At 38.5% G+C, this 12,653-nt stretch overlaps 1 protein-coding gene across 3 annotated transcripts in view; it reads left to right on the plus strand.

Annotated features, from left to right (window-relative positions):
- LOC136872003 (cell death abnormality protein 1) overlaps positions 1 to 12,653 on the plus strand; it is a 123,739-nt gene that overhangs the window by 26,070 nt on the left and 85,016 nt on the right. For 2 of the 3 annotated variants that reach the window (XM_068227276.1, XM_068227279.1), the window contains exon 2: positions 8,224 to 8,346. The exons of the other annotated variant lie outside the window; for it this stretch is intronic. In XM_068227276.1, coding sequence (XP_068083377.1) covers positions 8,224 to 8,346 — 123 coding nt within the window. The remainder of the gene's footprint in view (positions 1 to 8,223; positions 8,347 to 12,653) is intronic. 3 annotated transcript variants of the gene reach the window in all.

Here is a 12,653-nt window from a genome sequence, read left to right on the forward strand (position 1 = left end):
TTGTGTCACACATACATTATGTAACATTATATAACATTTCTCAATGCGAATCTTGTTACTAGCATGAATTATATAGTTTGGCTTTGCTGTGTAAACAACAACAGTACTAGTTTGCAAAGTGTACGCCAGATGTCGCACAGCGATGAATAAGCGATTCATAGTTTGTGTTTCAAAGGTTGCCGATATGGATGTCGAAGATAACCGAGGTCTACCGATTCAGCACTAGGGAGCTCCGGGCCCAATAAAAAATGCGCGTATACTACAAGACCATCTACAATAACATCAGACCTTAATACAAAACCAACATGCCCGACACATCGGTTCAAAGTAAACACGCATGTGATACATAAACATAACCTTTTCATTAGTGTATTGAATTGCTAAGCTGTCAATAATAACGAACAGAATACTTTGCTTTGGTAATAGACCAATACTATCTAGAAATACCCTATACTTAGATAAGCAATTAAAAATATAAATATTTTCTATGAACTAGTATGGTAAAGGAAATAGGTGATATAGGATTGCACTCTAAAATAACAATCCTGGGGGAATATATGATGCGTTTCAATTCGGTCAATTAATCAATCACTCACCAATCATCCGAATTTAGGGCTGTCGTCCAAGTGGCAGATTACGTATCAATTGTCTACCTAGTCTTTTCTTAAGTGATTTCAAGAAGTTGGAAATTTATCTAATTGATGTATATATAGTAGGGGACACCCTTGATAAATTATTCCAGACCATAATTCTTCTTCCTATAGTACTTGTTTTAGAAATACATTTATTTGAATGACCTTTCTATTACCATACGCTTTTAAATATAATAGCCTACCTCGTTCAAGAAATTTGTTAGAAACATAACCTTGTCGCGAATTTCAATTCTCTCATAACAACGATTCTGATAATGATTCACCAAACTGCTACATCTGTTTCACTTCAGATAATCAATAGGAGAATCAATTTGAAGTTCTCTGGTAGCATATGCATTTTCGTACAAAGCACTTTAACACCCAAATCGTTGACAACGTAAATACGTACTCTAAGTGACAGTATATCAGTTGATACCTTGTCCTCTAATTTAACAAAGACAATATAATCTTCATTTCACAAATAAATAACTTTATCACTTTTATAACCTCACTTTTAAATCCTCAAAAGGTATAGTAATTGAGAAATGTACTAGGAGTGGCACCAACACAGAGTTTTGACCTTATCCGAAAAAAAAAACAGCTCAAGTACACGGAACAGTTCCTCTCTATTGACAAATTTATCCTCGAATGTTTTAATGCACCCTAATAAATTACTTGAAACTACGAAATCGTCACGATGTATTAAGTACACTTGATCTGAATGTAAGTGCATCTGCTGTAATATGAATTAGGCTACATCCAGGCATGCAGTACGATCAACACGTCCTAATATATCAAAATAGTTTTAAAACCCAATTTCAATAAAAACATCACTACACTAACGTTTCCTAATCAAACCAAACCAACAGAAAAAACTAAACAGATGCTTCGCACATGCTCATGTTTACATTTGAACAAACCGATCGGGGCGCCATTTTAGCTAATATCGATAGTTGCATTAAGGTCTGTTATATTGTTTTTGGTTTTAGCTACTGTCATAAAGACTCGTCATAAAGGCTCGCTTCCACCTAGTGGAATCGAATCGAACCGAAGAGCCGAAATTTCCACTCGACAGCTCATATCTAGCGGGACAACATCGAACGGGATTCTACGGAAAACTCAAAGCACGTAATGGACGGTCTGATAGGGCTACAGTAGTACTCTTGTGTGAGAAAGCAGAAAATAAAGAGAGTGAGAGGAAAATAGATTGGAGAATATTCTGAGAGACGAAAGGAATGTGTTCAAAGTTATTTGAATATTTGTTGCTCGATGAAGCTGTCGCGGCAGTATCTACTTCAGAGGTAGTGTACTGAAATTTATACAACTATTTCAGATAGTAGAATTTAACATTTGCAAGTTGCTTTACGTCGCACCGGCACAGATAGGTCTTTTGGCGACGATGGGACAGGAAAGGGCTAGGAATGGGAAGGAAGTGGCCGTGGCCTTAATTAAGGTACAGCGCCAGCATTTGCCTGGTGTAAAAATGGGAAACCACGGAAAACCATCTTCAAGGCTGCCGACAGTGGGGTTCGAACCCACTATCTCCCGAATACTGGATACTGGCCGCACTTAAGCGACTGCAGCTATCGAGCTCGGTAGAATTTAACAAGTCCGCTTCTGTGGCATAGTGGTTAGTGTGATTAGCTGCCACTCCTGGAAGCCCGAGTTTGATTCTCGCCTCTGCCACGAAATTTGAAACGTGGTAGGAGGGATGGAACGGGGTCCACTCAGCCTCGGGAGGTCAACTGAGTAGAGGGGTGTTCGATTCCCACCTTGGCCAACCTGGAAGTGGTTTTCTGTGGTTTTTCACTTCTCCTCCTGGCAAATGCCGGAGTGGTACCTAACTTAAGGCCACGACCTCTTCATTTTCTCTTCCTTGTCTGTCCCTTCCAATCTTCCCATCAACTCCACAAGGTCCCCTGTTCATCATTGCAGGTGAGGCCGCCTGAGAGAGGTTCTGGTGTTCTTCCTCATTTCTATCCCCGACCCAAAATCTCACGCTCCAGAACACTGCCCTTGAGGCTGAGTATGAGGGAAAATAACCAACGTCGAAAGGTAATCAGATTAAGAAAGAATGAAAGAAAGAAAACATTTAAAAAAACATTTCAATTTTACAGGAGGAAATGCTACTTCAGATACAATGGGAGTCTGTGATCAATAATTTAAAACTACTTTAATGCAGTAGGTTGCATACTGCGGCATGATGAAATCATTAATCGAGGTAGCCTCAACATTAATTATAAACTGCAAAATGTATTTACTGTCCATAGCAGAGCAATTTCGTAAGCAGTAATTTACTATTTGATTACGACTGTGTAAAAAAAATGAAATGGCGTATGGCTTCTAGTTCCGGGAGTGTCCGAGGACAAGTTCGGCTCGCCAGATACAAGTCTTTTGATTTGACTCCCGTAGGCGATCTGCACGTCATGATGAGGATGAAATTATGATGAAGACGACACATACACCCAGCCCCCGTGCCAGTGAAATTAACCAATTAACTTATGGTTAAAATTCCCGACCCTGGCGGGAGTCAAACCCGGGACCCCTGTGACCAAAGGCCAGCACGCTAACCATTTAGCCATGGAGCCTGACACGACTATGTGAAACGGAGTGAATGCGACTAACAAACTTGTTCACTGTAAAAAAAACACTTAAAGAAACATCTCAAGTGATATTATTATCGTAAATGTAATCAAAGAGGAATTTGAAAAGGGAATCATAATCCAAGGAGGGGAAATTAAAACCCTGAGATTTACCGATGATATTATTCTACCTGAGTCTACAGAAGATCTGAATGGTATGAACACAGTCTTGGAGAAGGATTGCAAGGTGAAAATAAGTAAGTCCAAAACAAAACAATGGACTGCAGTCGAACAAATTCAGGCGATGCGGGAAATATTACATTAGAAAATAAAGACAGATAGGTCTTATGGCGGTGATGGGATGGGAAAGGGCTAGGAGTGGGAAGGAAGCGGCCGTGGCCTTATTTTAAGGTACATTCTGAACATTTGCCTGGTGTGAAAATGGGAAACCACGGAAGATCATCTTCAGAGCTGCCAATAGTGGGGTTCAAATCCACTAGTATACATACAGGATTTATTGAACCTTACAGGCCTTCGCCCAATACAGTGTTCAAATTCATAACAGCCTAAGCAAGTACAGAATATATAAACTCCCTGATTAAGCACAATGACAAAAAGTAATTCGATTAGTAATTGAAAACAAATGGCTCACGGTCAACTCACTTCCGGAGAGCCGCTGGCCCTGTGAATAAATCTAAACTACAGTTATTAGTAATGAACAAGCAATGCCAAGTATAGTGGGCCACCATGCAGTGATTACTGCCCGGTGAAGCCTGTTGTTGCGAGGCTACTCACGACAATAATAATGGGGCCCACTCCGCAATGATCACCGCGCGTAGGAATCTGGTGATTACCAGATGTACTGTGGTTGTCAGGAATCGCGAGGCTACTCACGAGACACTAAGGATTTTAAACTAATAAGAGTAATAATAATAGCTCCTATCAGTAGTGCTAACTGCTGAGTGGAGTCTGGTGCTGACCAGAAAACTACGAAATATTACGCATCCTGCTTAGGCTACGTAACACGTAGAGCTAAACTAAGGCGAACTGCTACTGCAAGTAACACCTGGCTTTGACCCACATTTTCTTTACCTGAGTTGGCTAGTCTGATATTACGATATCACTCCTAGCGAACTTTGACAACATCACACTTTCCGCTTAGTGCACTGACTTTTCGGCTGTCTCAGGACCGTCCTCGTTAAATTCCTTTCCACTTGTGTGTTTACATGCTCACTTCTTACTTCACCACCATTTGCTGATTTCACTTTTCTTTCATATAGTTTTTCTTCTCGGCACTTAGGAATAAATTCAGATTCCCCTTGACGCTCCATTCTTTGGAGATCCACGCAATAATTTGTACTTTATCGCCAATTCTACACATTTCTTGTTGTTTATCACTTTGGAACTTTTTCCTTAGCGTCTCTCCCTCTACACACTCTCCTACTAAATGTAAGTCATCCGACCTGTTCCCACATTGAATGCACAGTGTATTGTCTTTCCTCCTGGTCCATCCCTTGTTCTTGTGTAACCCCAAGAGCCACCAAGTTAAACCCCTTCTCCAACTCCTATCTCCAAATCTTATGCTAATATTGGAGACCTGGACTACCTCATAAAAAAACTCAGAGAAGCTCTTTTCCTACATTCTTCCAACCATCTTTGCCTTTGTATATCCTTTATTCCAGCTATCAGCTTTCTCTGACTTCTGCTTCCTTTCCCTTTCCATGTCTCAAAGCATATATAATTCATTCTTACCTTTTCAATTTTTTTTTTTTTTTTTTGGGCCGATGACCTTCGATGTTAGGCCCCTTTAAACAACAAGCATCATCAAGCTTTTCAATTTTTTTTTTTTTTTGACAGCCAACTCTCTATATCCATATATTTTTCTTGCCGTTTAAATGCCTCATGTACCACTCTGCCACCTTCCCCCCGTTTTAGTCTCATCCAATAGTTCAACACTCTTCTGACGCACTATACTTCTATGTATTCTCCGCATAATAGCAACGCCCCCATATTCGCTGTACACTGAAGGAAGCCCATAATAACTTTGCTAAATTTATAAATAATTTGGTTTAATGTATCCTTTTTTCGATCGAGTCCCCATAATTCGGCCCTATATAATGCTCTACTTAACACTAATGTCCTTAGTACTAATCTCAGAATCTTATAATCTATTCCCGGGAATTTTGCCACTAAAATTTTGACCTAGATAGTGCTGCGACAACTCTCTATTTTGCCTTCTTAATATGGTCTTCCCACCCTCCTCTTCTATTTAACAGCACTCCTAAATACTCTATTTTTCTTCTATTCTTTCCCCCTGTAGTAACCAATACCTCTCCTTATTTCTCCTCCTTTTCTTTTGAATAGTTATCAGGATCACCTTCGACTTATTACTGTTAGTTTTTAAAGTCCACTTCCCCGCGTACTCCGACAACTCCTTCAGACTTTTTTTGTAAACCTCCTCCTGTTAAGGCCATAAGAATGACGTCATCTGCGAATATCATTCCTGGGATCTCTAGCTTCTGTAATATCGGTACTGCCCATTTTGTTCCCCCGTGCCCTTCCAAGATATCATTTATAAATAACAGAAATAACAGCGGCGAGAGTTTACAACCTTGTTTCAACCCGATCTTACACTCTATAGGCTCACTGATTACATTTTTTCTATCTTGATACAACAATAAACCTTTTGATGAATCGCCTAGATCGCCCGTATCATCTTCCTAGAGAATCTCAACCCGCCTAATTTCTCAAACAGTGCCTCCCTACTGACCGTATCAAATGCTTTTTCGAAATCTATGGCGGCCAAGTACACACAGCCTTTTTCCCTACTTAAGTATTTGTCTATTATCGCCTTCACCGTCATGATATTATCTGTAGTCCTTCTTCCTTTTCGAAAACCTCCCTGTAGCATTGATATTATTAAATGTTCTTCTGCCCAGGTCGTTAACCTATTTGCCAAGACCTCTGTATAAATCTTACTCAGTGAATCAAGTAGTTATCCCTCTTGCCCGGCAAGTTTTTGTTTCTTTCTGTAAATTGGGCAGATGATCCCGCCTCCCAATCTTTGGCTATTTCATCACTATTGAATATCCTGTTAAACAATTCCCTCCCTCATCTGTCTGTATTTACCAATCTCTTTCCATGCCAAGTTATTTATGCCGTTCATTCCCCCCGCCGATTTACTCTTTAGTTTGTCTAACACATCCTGAACTTCCTCTATGGTAATATCTTTGTCAAGTGCACATATTCTAATCTCTAGGTTTCTCCCTGTACTCTTTGTCCCCTCTCCTAACTTCCAACAGCCCTTTCCCCCTAATAAACCACTGAAGTATATCACCCATTGGTCATAATCAATCCTAGCTTGGACCACCCTATTCCCTCCTTTATTAATTTTATTTATTTTTTCCCATACTTTCTCCCCCTGACTTAACCTGCATTCTTCATTAATTAACTCCACTTGTTCCATTGACCATGCCTTTGTCCTCTTGGCTATTTTCCTTTTATACTCCTTTCTTAATCTACAGAAAGTTTCTCTTTCATCCTTACCTTCACTTAATCTATAATTTTTCAAGGCCTTCACAACTGCACACCTCACATTCCTTATTGTACCATTCACTCCCTCTACAGTTACTTCTTTTTTATTCTTGCTCTAGCCTTGCTACCCTCCTTATAGGCTATTCAGTTAGGTTCAAGGCTCTGTCAATATTATTTTCCTTCAGGGCTACTTCCCATCCGCATCTGATTAATTCTATCTCATTCTTCATAAGTTTCTTAGTATTATCTCCGACATTAGGGTAGATATTACTTGTACTTTTATTGGTCTGTTGCCCTTTGCTCTGCCTACTCTTTCCACGTCGTCAATGTCCGCCTCATTAAAATTTACCTTCATCTTATTTTGTATGACGTCCACAACTTTATATAGTCTCTATCTTCGTTTCTACCCCTTCTTATGCACCTCATTTCTTCATCCTCTCCTGGCCGTAGGCTACAGCCCCTCTCTTCAATCTGACCACCTCCTTTTCTAAACTTCTGACTCTCACTCTTAGAACTGCAATTTCTTCCCCGTTATTTCTCAGCTTAGCTGTTGTATCGTCTGCTTTCTCCCGTAGCCATTTCTTCATATCCTCGCGCTCCTTCGATTGTTCCTGCATCATCTTTTTAATTTGCTTAACCTGGCCAGCTTCCTCCATCACCTCTTTTAACACCTTCCTAATTACTTCCATTTCTTCCCAGCCCATGCTTCCACTGGAAATTGGTCCGGGGTTCAATTTCACACCCCCGATACATAGCAATACTAAAATCACCGCAGCTTTCAGCATCATCTTTACCTTCATTCCCATTTCCATCCTGATTCCTCCACTTTTCACTTCTTCTTTCCTCTTTCTCCCCTGCCATCTTTCTATAACTGCCCTGTATTATTCAACACCAATCATCTTCCCCACACTCTTCACTTCGGTCTTGCACACCCCTCCAGCACTTCTCTCTCGCTCTGCCAGCACGCTCCTTCCAGCGCGTCCGCACTTGTCCCATCTCCTAAATGCAAGCTGACAGCTACAAGACCTTAACTGGCCAACTCGCTTGGTAAAATAATCTCATTCAATGTTGTGTTTTTTTAATATGTGTTCATTTCATGTTCCTCTCTTTCAACGTACGATTAATTTCTAAAACTGACTTTCACATGTTCCTCTCTATCAACGTACGATCAATTTCTAAAACTGATTCTCAAAGTGATTGTGTTATATCTAAATATTAAGCCAGATATCAGTTAAGCCTACAATTTATAGTACGGTAATAAAAACATTTGATGATACAAGTAAGCAGTGATAAGTTTCAACATGATATAAAATGGAAAATTAAATGTGTAATAACGTATTTACAAACACATTCTTTTTTGCGGAAAAATCATATAGCCTAGTAGATATCTCTAAGAACATACTGTAAGTGAGAACAATTCATATTGGAACTTTCAAAAATGATACTATATTGTTACACTGTGTGTTGTTTTCCAGATAGTGAATGTAAGCTAGACGAAGACTGCAAAATCAGTGGACAAAAATGTGACACAGCCAACAGCAAATGTAACTGTCCTCCAGGGCAATCCGTCAGCAAAAATAACTTAACATGTATCACTGGTAGGTAGTCTTACTTATTTTCTTTCTTTCTTTCTTTCACACGATTAGTTGCCTATTAATCAATGCACAAAAGTATGCAAAGGGCTTGGTTCTTTTCATCCTGTAAATGTTACATTCTTCTTGATTTTATCTTTTGAGTGTTTTAAGTATAAGACACCTGTTGTAGTCAACATATCATGAACTATATGTCTTTTCACGAGAGTTTAATCCTGATGTAAACATGGTGTGATTCGCTGAGCGTGCATTACCGACCTCCACCCCGTCAACGTCTCGTGTTCGGACGTACAGGGCTGCACATCGCATACGATAACTGTGCGAAGATCTGAACTTCTAAATGACTAAACCTGGATTATGTTCAGTTAGTTTATTGAACACATTCACATAGTTGAAAATATGTATATTATTTAGATTTTTGTAAGGATTATTTTATTATGATGTTGATTAGAACTCAATTTTTGATTGGTAGTCAAATGTACTTATATACTAAAGAAATAGATTATCTTCCCCATCAGTAGATAGAAATATATAAGAATAATCATACAATGTCAACAACGTGTCAATATCATGGTCACTTCTGAGCGGTTTCCCTCTTTTGTGCTTCACTACACGCGATGGTCCTACTTCTTGCTCCATTTCTCTCACTATGAACTGACTGCTGCTGCAAGATGCAACACCTTATCTCCACACTGTACAGCTTGGGACTTTTCCTCACTACGAGAAGACTTCCTGTATTACACCACGCCTTGTGTCATCATTTCTCGTTATTTAATCACTATTTTATGTATAATAACATATATATACCCGTAAATATGATAATCATTTGATTACGTACTCTTCCAAACTCTCTAAATGTAATAAACTAAAATAAAATAAAATTAATGCCACGTACCTGTACTATTTTCCTTCGAGCTCGCATACAGTCGAGTGAGTGCGACGGTTACTTCTCCAATTAACTACGTGTATGTCCACGTGCAGAGGCAACGTGCTCCGCCTATTTGTTTACATCAGGATTAAACTCTCGTAAAAATACATATAGCTGTTACTCGCGGCTTCGCTCGCATGAATTTCGTAATTGATAAAAGTAACTTAATCATTCCTCGGTACTGCACTAAGACATTATCTGAAAATCCCCAAAGTATAAAACCTCACCGAAAAATTCAGTTTCATTTACCCTAGAATATCTTTGTAAACCGCGTTTGTGGTACAGTAGCAACTTTTGGGGCTAAGATGACCAAGCTACTGGCAGAGCTAACTCTGGAACATGCGACATAGAACTGTACATAAGAGAAAACAGTCCTCTCTCAAGTCGAGAACAAAAAGAGTTTATTCATTTTTAAGGGAGATTCCAAATACCTATTTCCACGTCTGTAACATTCTCAAATTTTGAGATATAAGTATCCCCATAAAAAGAATCCAACCACTTTATCAGTCCATCCCCCCAACCCCCACCTAAGTGGATTTTCCGAAAACAAAACAATTCCAAATGCCGTAACAATTTTCACCTCTGTAACGTCTTCAGTTTTTGAGATATATGTATCGTTATAAAAAGAATTCAACTCCTTCACTTCTTTTCACCCCCCCCCCCCTATCGGATTTTCCGAAAACAAAAGATACATGTTTATTTTTAAAGAAGGTTCCAAATACCAATTTTAACTACTGTCACATCTTCAGTTATGGAGATATAAGTATCCCCATTAAATAATTCAACTCCCTATTCACTTATCCAATCCCCCCACCCCACCTGCTCCTTAAATGGATTTTCAAAAAAATTATATTTTCTTTATTTATAAACGAGATTCCAAATACCAATTTTCACGTTTGTAACATCCGAGTTTTTGAGGTATAAGTACGGTATCCTCATAAACAAAATTCAAATCCTTCACTTATTCACCCAATTTTTCGGTTCTTTTCACCTCTTTAAAGTGGATTTTCCGAAAACAAAAGAAATGGGCGTTTCTTTATATTTAAGGGAGATTCCAATTAAGTTACCAATTTTGACGCCTGTAACATCTTCAGTTTTTGAGATATATGTATCATCATGAACATAATTCAACTCCTTCACCCCTTTTCACCCACTGCCCCATTAAGTGGACTTTCCGAACACAAAAATACGTGTTTCTTTATTTGAAGGAGATTTCAGATACCGGTACCGTACCAATTTTCACGTCTGTAATATTTGTATTTTTTTTAAGATATAAGTATCCTCGTAAAATAAAATCAGTTCTTCACTTCTTTACACTCCCCCCCCCTCCCTCTAGTGGATTTTCCGAAAACAAAAATACATATCGGTATTTCTTTATTTTTAAAGGAGATTCCAAATACCAGTTTTCACGTCTGTAACATCTTCAGTTTTGAGATATAAGTATCGTCATAAAAAGAATTCAAACTCTTTTGAGGTCCTTTCCCCATACCCTTAAATGGGTTTTCCAAAAAACTATGTGTTCCTTTATTTTTAAAGGATAAAAACAAATACCCTAATTTTCACATATATGTAGCACTTTCAGTTTTTGAGATAAGTATACAGTAACCACTCTGTCGGTCCTTTCCACCCCCACTTCCTTAAAGGGTCTTTCCAAAAAATACATGTTATTTTATTTTTAAAGGAAATTCAGAATACCAGTTTTCTCATCTGTAACATGTGCAGTTACTGAGACATACATATCCCCATTAAAGGGTTCAACCCCCTTTTCAGTTCTTTTCACTGCCCCCCCCCCCCCCCCTCTTGTGGATTTTCCAAAAACAAAAAATGTGTTTCTTTATTTTTAAAGGAGATTCAAAATACCAATGTTTACGTCTGTAACATGTTAACTTTTTGAGATATTTTAAAAATTCACCCAAATTTCAATTCTTTTAAATCCTTCTTAAGTGGATTTTTCAAAAACAAAAAAGTGTGTGCTTCTTTATTTATTTATATTTTTGCTATTTGCTTTACATCGCTCCGACACAGATATGTCTTATGGCGACATGGCATAGGAAGTGCCTAGGAAGTGGAATGAAGTGGCCGTGGCCTTAATTAAGGTACAGCCCCAGCATTTGCCTGGTGTGAAAATGGGAAACCATGGAAAACCATCTTCAGGGCTGCCGACAGTGAGGCTCGAACCCACTATCTCCCGATTACTGGATACTGGCCGCACTTAAGCGACTGCAGCTATCGAGCTCGGTTCTTTATTTTTAAAGGAGATTCCAAATTCCAATTTTTACATCTGTAATTTATTACATTTTTGAGATATACTCATTTTAAAAATTCACTCCACTTTTCACTTCTATCCCTCCCCTCGCCCCCTTAATGTATTTTCTAGAAACAAAATATATGTGTTTCATTATTTTTTTAAAAAAATTCCATGATCAATTTTCAGGTCTGTAACATCTTCAGATTTTGAGATAAGTATCGCTGTAAAAAGAATTCATCCCCTTTTTTGGTCATTTTCAACCCCCTTAAATGGATTTTCTGAAAACACAAAACTACGTCTTTCTTCATTTTTAAGGCGGTTCCAAATACCAATTGTCATGTCTTAAGTTTTTGAGATATGGATATACTCATTTAAAAAGATACAGATAGTACTCATTCAAACAATTCCTCCCTAGCAGTGGAATATCCAATAATCCTCTCTTGGTGGGTACCGGTACCTACGTTGTAATATCAGTGCATCCCCAATATTTCATTTTATTATGTCCAGTAGTTTTGGCTCGGCAATGATGAATCAGTCAGTCAGTCAGTCAGTCAGTCAGTCAGTCAGTCAGTCAGTCAGTCAGTCAGTCAGTCAGTCAGTCAGTCAGTCAGTCAGTCAGTCAGGACATGTTATTCTATATAAATATAGATAGTTAACAGCATGCATGGAAAACAAAAGAAAGTGTTGTGTTCAGTACAGCCACATATCTAGTCACTTTTGTCTAAAACATTATTAAATTATCCATTACACACTTTATTTTTAGTGTGATACATGTGCCGAATACAAAGGTTTGATCTGGTCATACCAACTCTTTGCATTCTGGCCTGTTATTATACAGTTGTTCTTTACCGAGAATCTTTCTATTTTCATTCTATATTTAGAAGTAGCTAGTTCTTGGAAACAAACTCGGCTTATACTCCCAAATCACTCCAACATGACAATATTCTGACAACAATTTTAGTTATATTCCCACCACACCATCAGCTCTCACGGATGCCAGCTCTACTGCTGTCCAGGTCCCTCTTACTCAGTGTATGTATGCAGCAAATCTGTTTTATATCCCAGGTGAAGAATTTCCAGATAACTTTTTGTGCAATTGGAATGAGAACAATTTGGTTACACCTTCCAGGAGATCCA

The sequence above is a fragment of the Anabrus simplex genome, chromosome 1, assembly GCF_040414725.1.
Source record: "Anabrus simplex isolate iqAnaSimp1 chromosome 1, ASM4041472v1, whole genome shotgun sequence".
Classification (NCBI taxonomy): Eukaryota; Metazoa; Arthropoda; class Insecta; order Orthoptera; family Tettigoniidae; genus Anabrus; species Anabrus simplex.